The 13,897-nt window shown below is 34.4% G+C and overlaps 1 protein-coding gene across 3 annotated transcripts in view; it reads right to left on the minus strand.

Moving 5' to 3' along the window:
- Positions 1 to 795: 795 nt before the first annotated feature.
- Positions 796 to 13,897, minus strand: part of FBXO8 (F-box protein 8) — a 39,493-nt gene continuing 26,391 nt past the window's right edge. For all 3 annotated transcript variants that reach the window (XM_086414712.1, XM_086414714.1, XM_086414713.1), the window contains exons 4-6: positions 4,920 to 5,038; positions 2,693 to 2,889; positions 796 to 1,429 (exon numbers count right to left, since the gene is read on the minus strand). In XM_086414712.1, the coding sequence (XP_086270838.1) occupies positions 1,242 to 1,429; positions 2,693 to 2,889; positions 4,920 to 5,038 (504 nt within the window). In that variant the 3' untranslated portion in view covers positions 796 to 1,241. The remainder of the gene's footprint in view (positions 1,430 to 2,692; positions 2,890 to 4,919; positions 5,039 to 13,897) is intronic.

Consider the following 13,897-nt stretch of genomic DNA (forward strand, 5'->3'; position numbering starts at 1 on the left):
ATACTTTTCATCTAGAGACATTTCCAGGGCATTTGTGACTTACCATATACATGCATTGTTCTTTATCACTCCAATGCTAAGTGTTTTAATGATTAAATAACTGTTAATTAAGATGTTAATTAAGATCTACTTCATACATTTGCTCTCCATTAAGCAGTAGTTCTACAGGAGGAAATGGCAACCCACTCCGGTATTTTTGCCTGGAGAATCCCATGGACAGAGGAGCATGGTGGGCTACAGTCTGTGGGGTCATAGAGAGTCGGACACGACTGAAGTGACTTAGCACCAATCAGTAGTTTTCCTCTCATGACCCAATCTCATAACATCTGTGAAGGCAGAGCCCCTGTCCAGGTACCAAGAATACTTGGCACAATATTAGCACATGGAAGGCCCTTGATAAATATTTACTGAATAAGTGAATAAAGACAGTTCACTATCATTCACAAGATTTCTTTCCCAGCTGATTCAGAGCTGAAATCATCACAATTAGAATAGTAAGGTCTGACTAATTACTTTGGATATAAGTTCTAATAGCATTTTGTTCTTATGTGTGGAAACCTTAGATTTTAATGTGTTTTGCTATGGTTTCAAGGACTTCAGACTTAACTAAGGCAGAAATTTTAAAAATGAAGTCAGGTGATGAATTTATGTTTTAAAAATAAGTGCCTGTTTTGCATAGAGACAAATATACTCTTCAAAGATTGGAAAGAGAAGCTGGTATGGTTTCTATCCAGGTTAGATGTAACTTTTATGAAGACAGTTGTAATTTCTTATCAAATAAATCTCAGAACTCAGTTTGAGAGAAAAAGGAAAGGCTTTAGTCAAAATCTTTACAATAAAATAATTATGATTATAAATTTTTAGTTAAATATGTACATATTACATGGTATTTTAAAAAAGAATGGAAATGAATAAAGTTTTCAGGCAAAATCTAATGCACAAATATACCATCTTTTTTAGAATATAACGTCAGTTTAACATTCTTAAACAGCTGTGTCAGACAATGGCTCTGCTTTGTGCAAAACATGATAAGCAAAATTAAGAAAAATTCTGCAAAATTCTTTAGTTCCCCAAAGAAGTCACTAAAAAAGAAAAGAGTAAAAGAAAAAAAGTTGTACACTCAAGCTTGATTGTATACAGAGGCTAGAATGACCAGCACTAATGTCACCCCATATCTGCTAAATAGGTCCTTGGGTAGCTTCAGTTTGCAGTTAAAAGCTGAAGTCCCAGCAGTTGTGCTTTTATGCAGCCACATGGCCAATAAGGTAGATGTTGTCATAAAGGTGCCCCACGAAATCTTCACTAATGTTTTGAGCAGCACGCCGGGTATTTCGAATAAATTCCCTTTTTGACATTTTATTCTTCACATGAGGGCTAGTGAGGTCAATGGAAAGTAGAATCAAAGAGTAGCACAGTACATAGACAGCATCTGGAAGGAAAAAGAAACACCTCCAATTATTAGCTGGTTATTAAACAGTGGTCCCAAAAGAAAAGTGTTCATAATTCCAAAAGATTAGATTAAAATTAAAGAGAACTGCCTGGGCCTTTTCCAATTTGGTGATGAAAGTCTTGTGTCCTAGAAAACTCATCTCCTGGGCAAACAGGGATGTCAATTATCCAAACACCAATTCATTGAGCATTTTCTTCAAGTAATTTAGGAGTTTTTAGTGAAAAGTCATTCTAAATTTAAAAATTTCAGAATTGGTTTTATTTTCCTCTTGCTCTCGAATGTGATATTCCCATTCAACTATCCATAAAATATATTTGTACTCTCAGTATATCCTATTAAAACAAAGTAAGATATTTATTTACATACGCTTTTACAGAAGCCTAATTTAATTTGGAAGCATTTTACACAACAAGAAAATGTATTAACTTGGTACTAGAAAATAAAATGTAAACATCTCATAAAATTATTCTTCTTATTTAAGATATGTATAAAAGGTCTACAAAAATTCTATTGAATTTACATATTAATCTCAAAAGTACATCTTTAGATTGCTATACATGAGCCCATGCAGCAAAATATTTTCTTCTCTATATATTTTCAGGGCAATAGTTGATGCTTATTGTTATCCTCATGATACTTGCTACAACTGCTTACTACTACTACTATGGTGTTTATTTTTCAGAATCTTGCAGTCTTAATAAAGACTGTCTTACACAAGCATGTTCAACAAATTTCGTATGCTAGGAAAAGGTTTGGTAATCTCTGTAATAAGATAAGAACAACATTCTTGACAGGAAGAAAGAAATAAAGCTGCATTACATGAAAAAATACATAGATGACTCAGGCTACATCATGCACACATATATATACACACAAAGAGTGAAAACTAGTTATACCAAAAATACACTTTAGTAGAAAAATTCTAGCTGTTACCTATGTAATATGTGTATTACTAAAAGCTTTAAAAATAATTTCTCAAGATTTTGATTAGACTAGTAAAGAATTTCCAATGTTTAAGTAAGAATTTACATATCTAAGTGTAACTTTCCTCCTAAAACAGTATATTTACTACATGTAAATAATAGCTCTGACAAACTAGTCACTGCTAGAAGCAATGAAACAAGTATTTCTAATTATGGGAAGCATTTTTCCCCAGAGTGAGGAAAATGTCTCATTTACTACTATTTTTACCCAGAGATGGGAATGGGAGAAGGAAAGAATTCACTATATATATATTCTTACCAGGACTAAGGCCAAGTTCTCTCATTAAATCAGGGTTACAAGCACAGAATCTATGTGAGAACTTTGTTATAAGTGTTTCAAGATACTCCCCACGCTCTTCAGGGGCATGGATGTGACGAAAAAATTCTCTCAGTGCATTGGGTAAGAATTGATTTCTAAAGTTATGCAGTGTTACAAGGTCATCCAAGACATCTCTCCTAGTAGAAAAAGAAAAAGGTACAGCTTTAGTTAACTTTTCTCTATTAAAAAGAGATGGGAAAAATCATAGATTATTTACTTTTTGGATAAAAATACTTTACTATTTATTACCAGTCTTATAAAGCATATATGTCTTAAAAGTTAAAAAAAATCAAAGTATGATTATCAAGTTAAACAATTTTTAAAAATCTTTCATGAATAGAACAAAAAACAAGGTGAACTAGAAATTTTAATTCTGAAATGAAAAAATGAATTTTTCAGAAAAATGTTAACTTATTTTCAAGAATCTTCTTGGCTAAATCCATATGATCAACAGAATTATTTACCTTTTTAATTCTGAAAATAAGGAGAATCTACATTTTCCGTACCAATCCACATTGCCAGAGGTAACAACTGCTGATGTGAAGCTTTTTAAAGTGTCTATCTATACCCTATATTGTTCTAGAATCTGCTTTTGCTTATTTCCTAGTATAATATGAACAGCTTTCTGTGTTTTTATACATGGATCTAACTCATTCATTCTAATGGCTCCACAGTATCCCACCTTAAGGACATAATTCTAATGAAATACATTTAGGTTGTTTACAATTTGTGTACATATGTACATATATACTTATTATCAATAGCATTCCAATAATCATGCTTTGGGGTTCCCTGGTGGCTCAGATGATAAAGAATCTGCCTGCAATGCAGGAAACCTGGGTTCAATACCTGGATTGGGAAGATTCGTGTCTGGAGAATCCCCATGGACAGAGGAGCCTGGTGGGCTACAGTCCATGGGGTCACAAAGAGTCAGACATGACTGACTAAGCACAGCACAATCATGCTTTGTTACAGTATGCTTCAATCCTCACTAAAATCAACAATGTTTGTATGATCATAATCTTAATTTCTACCAGTTGCTTATGGCAGGGACAGGCAAACTACATCTAGTGGGCCAAATACTACAGAGGCCCATGGGCTGTTGTTATAAATAAAGCTTCATTAGAACACAGCTTTTCTCATTTGTTTACTTATTGTCCATGTCTGCTTTGATGACACAATGGCATAGTTATAAGTAGCTGCAACAGAGATCATATGTCCTTCAAAGTCTAAAATATTTACAGAAAAATCAGGTTTTTCCACAAAAAAACCCTGCCAATCCATAGGTACCTAGCATTTCAGAACAAAAAGAGTTAATGATACCATCTTTATGTAAGAAATTTTTTTCAGTGACCAATATGCTGAACTGTGCACCCCTCAAGGCTAGGGATTATGTTTTAATCAACTGCATACTACAAATTCTAGCAAAGTTCCTGGCATATAATAAATACAAATTGTTGGAAAATCATGAGAAATTAAAAAAAAAAGAGAATCAAAATGAAAAGGTAAACCTATTTTTGAGACATTCTTTAGATTACTATGAGATCTATAATTTTTAAAACCATAGTTTATGGTGATGTCATATCAAAATATTTCCACAATATTTTTATGTCCTTGATACCCAGAATTCAAGAGTACAAATGAATAACTATCAAGTCAGGACAGCACATCAGACACTGTCTCTGGACAGCACACTATTAAATCATACTTTTCGAATTTTCACACTTTTACATGACACTTTTTGTGTACTGTATCACAGATATACACATCTTATACCTCTAGGATTGTGTTTACGGGTACAATTTGTCTATTTGATTTTTATATGGGCAATTTCAAAATTCAGAACTTTTAGCTACCAAACACTTAGATCTTAGGGCTAGTTATAAGGAAAAAAGGCTTCGACTTTCTCAAAAATATTTGGTTTTGTGATCTTTGCTATCACAAAGATGTTGGACTTCCTGGGCTTTTTTTTTTTTTTTTAATGTTTACAACAGTAAACTCACACACAAGTTCAAGTTCACAAGAGTAATGATTTGCAAGGTACAGGAATCTTTTCCCTGTCTTCACTCAATTTTACAACTAGATGACTGTGATTTTTAAAGTAAAACTTAACTAATTAAAAGCATTCCTCAACTGTTTTCTCATGAAAAATTAAATTTTTTTTTACCTTTCATCAAGATAAATTCTCAGTTTTTTCCAATTTAGTGTCCTTGTACAGAAGATAAACTTTGCTATTTCCTTTGGTGAATCATCAAGGATGCCCTTGGACATAAAGTAGTTCACTCCCTAAGACAGAAAGACAAGTCTACATAAATAAAATCAGTCTTCATTTATAAATTTAACAATTAGGCAATAGCAAAACAATAGCTATAGAGTCTTTTCAGCATCAACAGACTGTTTATAGCTTTCACATGCAAAATACAAGCTAGAACTTGAACTGACACTATTATTTATGGTTGATAGTTTACATGCAATGAAAAGTAGGAAATTCAAAGTTTAGACTTCTAAAGAAAGTCTGATTCAATTTTCTGACTCATGTCAATTAAAAAAAAGTATCCAGAAATATCACCTAAACTGGGTTATGGGTAGGGGTAACAAATAACTATTACTTAGATCTTAAAAGTAAGCCTTTAACGAAAACTTCAACTGCCCAATGGAAAACATGAAAGTTCAGATACACATTCTAACACACTTTTCAAGGAAGCAGATTCTTGAGAAAAAAGGATTCTGCAAATCACAGACTAGCATTTTTTGGGGGGGGGTGGGGAAGAATAATAATTAAGTTATTTAACTTAATGTAAAATGGGCAGAATTCTAGACTGGTTTATGGGTTGTATACAGTTTGGTGTTAAGTATTGCTACGTTTTATAAGAATCTGGCTCCAATACATACTGAGGCAAAACATAGTAAGACAAAACAATTTCAATGTTTTTCACAGGGTTTATCTTTGAATTTCCTTTTCTCTGCATGCAAAGTCTTCCAGAGAAGCATTATCCATAAGGCTGTGCCCTACTTTAGATTTAAACCAACAACAACAAAACAGCAACAACAAAAAAACCAAACACTGAAACCAATGTTTTCTCATGTATATGAAGGTCACATTCAAATAAATGTCTTATGTGCATTTGAATGTGCAGCTATTGAAATAAAAGGCAGGTGTGTTTATTTCAACTCACAGTTATCCAGATACATGCATTCCCATGAATGCCCATGTCTGGATAATAGCACAATGTGTGCAGTTAATTGGTAGAGAAAATGACATATTATATACATGTAACATACTGTTTTCACACATAAATTCCTTCAGCATTTCTTCCCTTTACAAACAATGACACAGTACTCAGAAACACTGCATACATTGGGAATTCAAAGAGTTGGAAAAATTTTTTATAAAATCTCCCATAAAAATTTTATATTACATTTTTAGAGCAGTTTGGTACCATGAGGTTATGCTTTTGAAAGGTTATAATTATCTATAGAATGTAATTCAAAAAGATAAGATTTTTATACAAAATTAATTTTATGAGCCATCAAGATAATAGGATATTAGCAATGTTATCAAATTTTCATGAGAATTTTAAAAGTGTAAAAGCAATCCTAAAAGCATTGATTTTAAAAAGCACCAACTTTAAAAAGAACAAAATGTGAGAATATGTGACTCTGTCAACTCAGTGCGAAGCCATCTTTCAGACTGCACTGCACCCGGATAGGAGGCTAGAGCATGTAATATGGTCAACATGGAAAGGAAAGCCAAGGAACTTGTTTGCAGTAAGGCTCTCAGAAAGAGCCTGAGGGGGTAGGAACCAGGGAAATAGGAATGAGTTTTCCATCCTTCCCTCCATTAGTTTGAACAATCGAGAGTTGACTGTATAATTTATCTACTTAGCAAGATTAAGTCAGGTTTGATTTCTTTTCCAAAATTCATCCATTTAAAAAGTGTAACAAAATATTAGAAGTATTTCCAGTGCTTAATTTTAATCCAAGTGATTCAAAGACAAAGGAATGTCAGTTAAGCAGTAATGAACAGGTTCTTTATTCACGCTTACTTGTAAATCAGTATTTAAGAGATACAAAACTAACTCTAATTTACTTTCTAAAAATTTACAAAATATAAAAAAAAAAACTAATGTGGTCTATTAAATAGTACATAATTCTCTAATTATATGATATACGCCATTTTTAATATTGCTTGATGCTCCTCACTTATAAATGAACACTGGCATTTGCCTTATGCAAGCATCATAAAATTGTTGGTCATTTCCTTTTTTCTATGTTTGAAAATTTAACATATAATCTCACTTAAGTTCTCCGAAATCAATTAAATGCAGAGGAGGAAACAGATGGTTTTAAACACAATCCTGAAAACCAGCAACACAAACTTGAAATCAGCTAGCACTGTTGGTTTTGAGGAAAGACGGCCTCAGTTTCAAGCCTGGGATTCCTCTGGAAAGGAAGATTACTTCAGAAGGGCTATTGGAGTGAAGGGTTAAGAGATGACACAACATAAAGAGGCATAGGACCAGATTACAATCATCTTCAATAAGCAAGCTGGCAACCATCCAAAACTATCTTGTTTTGTAAGCAATAAATATAAAAGAAACTATAGCATGAACTCTGTTGAATAACTATATATTTGTTTAATACATGTATAAGTATTGTTGATTTTTAAATAAAGTTTTAGAAGAATGTTACAGAGGAATCCCTAGACCCTATTGGAGGTGTTGTTTAGTCACTAAGTTGCGACCCCATGAACTGCAGCACGCCAGGCTTCCCTGTCCTTCACTATCTCCCAGAGTTTGCTCAGACTCATGTCTATTGAGTTGTTGATTGCTATCCAATCATCTCACTGTCGCCCCCTTTTCCTCTTGCTCTCAATCTTTTCCAGCACCAGAATCTTTTCCAGTGAGTCAGCTCTTTGCATCAGGTGGCCAAAGAATTGGAGCTTCAGCTTCAGAATAGTGCCGAAATCAATCAAAAGGGTTGATTTCCTTTAGGATTGACTGGTTTGATCTCTCTGCTGTCCAAAGGACTCTACCACCAAGAGTCTTCTCCAGCACCACAGTTCAAAAGCATTAATTCTTTGGTACTCAGCTGTCTTTATAGTCCACCTCCCACAACTGTACATGACTACTGCAAAAACCATAGCTTTGACTAGACAGACCTTTATTGGCAAAGTGATGTCTCTGCTTTTCAATACCCTGTCTAGGTTTGTCATAGCTCTTCTTCCAAGGAGCAAGAGTCTTTTAATTTTGTGGCTGCAGTCACCATCCACAGAGATTTCGGAGCCCAAGAAAATGAAATCTGACACTGTTTCCACATTTTCCCCATCTATTTGCCATGAAGTTATGGGACTGGATACCATGATCTTCATTTTTTGAATGCTGAGTTCTAAGCCAGCTTTTTCATTCTTCTCTTTCACCTTCATCAAGAGGCTCTTTAGTTCCTCTTAGCTTTCTGCCATAAGAGTGGTGTCATCTGTGTATCTGAGGTTATTGATATTTCTCCTGGCACTCTTGATTCCAGCTTGTGCTTCATCCAGCCTGGCATTTAACATGATGTAATCTGCATATAAGTTAAATAAGCAGGGAGACAACATACAGCCTTGACGTACTCCTTTCCCAATTTTGAACCAGTCTGTTTTTCCATGTCAGCAACCAATCTGTTGCTTCCTGAACACAGGTTTCTCAGATGGCAGGTAATGTGGAGAATTCCATGGACAGAGGAATATGCTAGACCCTATGGCATTAATAATAGTTATTAATCAGGACTGGAACTCTCAGCAGTACAGATATGTGCTTCTGTGAGTCTGTATCTTATAGGTAGCAAGGAAATCATGACTAGTCTAAATTAACATAGTTTCCAGAAAAAGGAAGGGTGTAGCTCATTATCATCTACATGGTATAGTAAAATAAGCGTCCAGTTCTGGATGTTGCATTTTATGGGACATATTGACAAACTAGAACCATCTGAATAAAGGAAACCAGGGTCTGAGTGAGTTGTTGGAAGGTCAGACTTTATGTTATATAAGGAAGAACCAAGGGAGATAGAGATATTAGGTCTAAAGATGAAGCTATTTAGGAAAGAAGAAAAGATTAAGACATTGAGACATCTGAAGAGGTTAAGACTTGTGACATCTGTGTCACAAAGAAAAGAAACACTGTGTGTGGTTTGAGTGAAGACTTTAAACTGATGAAACTTAGAACTTCTTGCTCCCCAAAATGCATACTGCTAGGTTTTCAGTGATAGAGAGTAACAAGTATCAGAGTTTCACTCTAAGAATATATAAAAATAGTGACTTTCAAGGGGTCCCTTTTCACATAGTAATGCGAAAAGTAGAAAACTAAGGCACGAGCAAGGTGAGAAAATTGAATACAAATCTATTGACTTAATGTATTAGTACGTGTGTGTGTGTGTGTATGTATGTGTGTTAGTCGCTCAGTCATATCCAATCCTTTGTGACCCCATGGATTGCAGGCCATCAGCTCCTCTGTCCATGGAATTCTTCAGATAAAAATATTGGAATGGGTTGCCATAGGAGAAAAAAAATGGCAAAATTAATGGCAAAAAAGTAAGAGGACATAATTGGAGCCGCAAGTAGAGGAGAACGGGGGAAAGGATCAAAAATACAGGTGGGGTCTAAGACACTTTCTCAACCTGGAGGACAGGATGGCTCTACTGGTTCAGAAACAGGTGTTTGGAGAAAGCATTAAAAGACAAAAACAGAGTGCATGTTGGTTTTCTTTTTAGGGAAGATAAGCCATCCAGAAGGAGTTGGACAAGAGCAAACTCAGCTCCTTGAGCAAAATGGTAAAGATTTCTATCAACAGTGGTGGAGGGTATAACAGGAAATCCATTAGGAATAAACAAAAGGAATGGTAAGCAGCAATGAAAACCCAAGAGAAGTTAAGGTGAATTCATCTTATCTCATGTTAAAGCTTTAAATAGAATACATGCTTTCAGTGATTCAAAGATAAAAAAATATATATATATCAAGAAATTCTGTAAAGCATCCTCCATGGAGTACATCACTAAAATTTATTACGCAAATGACAACACCAAGACTTAAACAATATAATTAGAGTGGTAAGTTGTTTAGACAAAAGGTTTATTTAGGTGGCAAAAACAAATAAGTTAAGAAAACATATGCAAATAGCTAAAACCAATATTAAGAAGGAATTCAGATTGAAGAACGATGTGTTGAATGAAGCTCAGTCCTCTACACAATGCATCTTCCCATTTTCTTATTACTATAAGAATGGCTCTTTCACACAGCAATTTCTGTTTTAAGATATACATTCTTTGTTTTTCTTCTATTGTATTAAACTCATGTTTTTCTCTCCTATTTTTAAAAATCAAATCATTATTACCCATAGTATACTTCAAAGGCAAAAATCTACTATATATATATGTTCAGAACCAAAAAATATGTATTTGGGGACAAAGTGAATTCTAGGAAACAAGGCATGTAAAATATTGACTTCTGCTGTGAACCTAAAACTGCTTTAAATGATAAAGTCTTAATATTTTTTTTTTAAGTGCTGAATACTAGTACTGAAAGTACTGGCAATTGGCCCAGACACTTGGCAGAAACTTTGTGTAACAGTTGGTATCAACAGAAAAAATTACTAATAAAACAAAACTGACATATTAGGGAGTATCTTTAATGTGTTTTCCTAAAGAACAACTTAGGAAAGAAATTTAGTGAAAAAATTTGCTTTAACTAGTTTTGTTTAAACTTGCTGTTGTATAAAATGTAAAAACCAAGTATTACAGCTACTACTTTTCAGGTAATAAATCCGTCCTCTGAGCATTACACAACAGAAAGCAAGCTGGACACTGCATTTAATTTCCTTTTTAAAAGGACATTTGAAAACTTTTAGAATAACGATCCTTAAATTTTAACAATAAATATTTATAAAATGAAATACTTCAATCTAGATTTCTAATTTTTGTTTCAATATGGAACTGATCTATTAATAGTCAAGTGTACATTTTAACCACAGGGAAATGAGCAATTGAAATGTAACATTTTCATACTAAAAAAACATAAAAATAAGATATTATATTGTAAAAGCTTTAATTTTAAAATTTTAATTATTTTTTAAAAGGGGAAGTCCTTCGCCCGGTCAGAGTATTCCCATTGTCTTATTTGAAAATAGCAGCAGCAGTGGCTAAGATGACAGCTCTGATACTATTTCTCCTTTTTCTAGTGCTATCATAATTGCTAATAAAAATGTAAAATCTATTAATATTAGCCAGCCCAGAATTTCTCGTTCTTCCTATTTATTTAGAGAACATGGGCACTATAGTTAACGGAAAAAACACATCTAGAAATTCTTCTAGGGATATAATACTCTGCAAATTAAAATATCAACACTTTGTTTTTTAGCTAAAGTAAAATAAAGATTATTTTACTTAAAGGGCAAGTTTTAAAACTAGGTATCCTTGTTTTTATGCTGTCATTTCATTTCATTCTACCCACTACGTTTAGCTATGCCACTCTCTGGTGTATAAAACTGTCCTTCAGCATGTAACTTCAGAAATGTCACACTTTTACTCATGGCAATTTTATTCATGGTAATTTAATGATGGTTAATCTAATCAATAGACTGAAAAGACTAAAGGAAAAGCTCTGACCAAATTTTTAAAGTTCTCTAACTGGAATTGGTCAGAACCCCATATTCTGTTTGGAGGATGATGAAAAGTCATGAGTATGGAATATGGACTGAAGTCAGCTTACTCATGGACCTGTTTGAGTTGGCAAGGATTTCAGTCTCCAAAAACAATTTATGGAGGGCTTTTGGTACATGAAAGTACACAATGCTGAGGAACTGCTAAGAACAGTCACACTTACACCCTAAATTATTTGTAGCTATTAGAAAATGTCAACAGGAAACTCAAAAAAAGCAGGGATAGTTCAAAGAAAATAAAAAGAAAAATGGAAAATCATCTCTAATGGAGTCCAGGAAAAATGGAGGCGAGGTGGAGGACAGATCTTTCTGTTTCTTTTTCATAGGAGAGAAAGCAATGCCATCAGACAAAAATAACATGAACTTCGTTGTTTAAGGTTTCAAATAACACTGCTGCTGCTGCTAAGTCGCTTCAGTCGTGTCCGACTCTGTGCGACCCCATGGACTGCAGCCTACCAGGCTTCTCCATCCATGGGATTCTCCAGGCAAGAACACTGGAGTGGGTTGCCATTTCCTTCTCCAGTGCATGAAAGTGGAAAGTGAAAGTGAAGTCGCTCAGTTGTGTCTGACTCTTAGTGACCCCACGGACTGCAGCATACCAGGCTCCTCCATCCATGGGATTTTCCAGGCAAGAGTACTGGAGTGGGGTGCCATTGCTTTCTCCCTCAAATAACACTACAAAGTTCCTATTCATTTATTCTAACAGCCTCAAACAGAAAGCAAGCTGTATCTGTGAGTTCTAAGAGTCACCAGGAGTCACACCCATCACTGGGACAGACCACTGCATGCAAATGACGTTACTTCCAAAGTGATAAACTACTCAGTTCACTTTAGTTCAGTTGCTCAGTCATGTCCAATTCTTTGTGACCCCATGGACTGCAGCATGCCAGGCCTCCCTGTCCATCACCAACTCCCGGAGTTTACTCAAACTGATGTCCACTGAGTCGGTGATGCCATCCAACCATCTCATCCTCTGTCGTCCCCGTCTCCTCCTGCCTTTAATCTTTCCCAGCATCAGGGTCTTTTCAAATGAGTCAGTTCTTCACATCAGATGGCCAAAGTATTAGAGTTTCAGCTTCAACATCAGTCCTTCCAATGAATATTCAGGACTGATTTCCTTTAGGGTGGACTGGCTGGATCTCCTAGCTGTCCAAGGGACTCTCAAGAGTCTTCTCCAACACCACAATTCAAAAGCATCAATTCTTTGGCGCTCAGCTTTCTTTATAGTCCAACTCTCACATCCATACATGACTACTCGAAAAACCATAGCCTTGACTAGCCAGGCTTTTGTTGGCAAAGTAATGTCTCTGCTTTTTAATATGCTGTCTAGGTTGGTCATAACTTTTCTTCCAAGGACTGTCTTTTAATTTCATGGCTGCAGTCACCATCCGCAGTGATTTTGGAGCCCCCAAAAATAAAGTCTGTCACTGTTTTCCACTGTTTCCCCATCTATTTCCCATGAAGTAATGGGACCAGATGTCATGATCTTAGTTTTTTGAATGTTGAGCTTTAAGCCAACTTTTTCACCCTCCTCTTTCATTTTCATCAAGAGGCTCTTTAGTTCTTCTTCACTTTCTGCCATAAGAGGAGACAAATTACTACTAAAAGTTAAATACAGCAATCATTATTGTAATTATATTGACAAAATTGCTGGTAGGCTATGTAAGCTTCTAGAAAAAGTACTATCTCTAATCTGTCTGTAAATTAGAAAAAAATAGCATTAATCAAAATATGGAGATAAATCTCTATTAGGTTAAGGTATGGTTACTAACACTTCAAACTAATGACAAAGTGACACATTTAAGCACTAATATTATGTCTAGAATTCCTGCTTTATAAAAATCACACACAAACATTTTACTTGCAATATGTGCAATTATAGAAATACACATACACACATACATATGTAGGTATTTAAATGACAGACTTTGATAAATAAAACTTACAATTTTATATTATCTGGAATATACATTTATAAATATATTTTAACAGCTCTGAAGCAATTTTCAAATAAACAAGACTTTTTAAATGTTTTCCTGACTGAGAATACTTTTAAAAGGACGTTAAAATAACAAAAAAAAGATTTTTCAAAAACCCAAATCTTATTAATAGAGAAGCTGGGGTTTAAATGGTAGTTTTGCTGTCATCACATGTGCATACTTTTTCATGTAATTGAAGTCTCTGTTCATCCTACCACTATTTCAGTCCAAACATGTTTAAATTTGAGCATAATGTTGTATGTACCTCGATTTATTGCTTAAAATGTCTTTTAAAAGATTAAACTAAGCACTACCACTGAACCAAAAAGTTACTGGTTAATAACATTAACTATTATTAAAATATGCAAAAACTGCTCATCACATGTCAGAAAACAAAATTAAAGGCAAAGTTTATCACTATCTAAAGCTAGAAGATGCTGGTGTTTCTGGTACATACTTGATGAAGGACCATTGCT

This window comes from Bos grunniens, chromosome 8 (genome assembly GCF_055505025.1).
Source record: "Bos grunniens cultivar Pamir isolate PY7600 chromosome 8, Bosgru_T2T1.0, whole genome shotgun sequence".
In the NCBI taxonomy this organism is placed as follows: domain Eukaryota; kingdom Metazoa; phylum Chordata; class Mammalia; order Artiodactyla; family Bovidae; genus Bos; species Bos grunniens.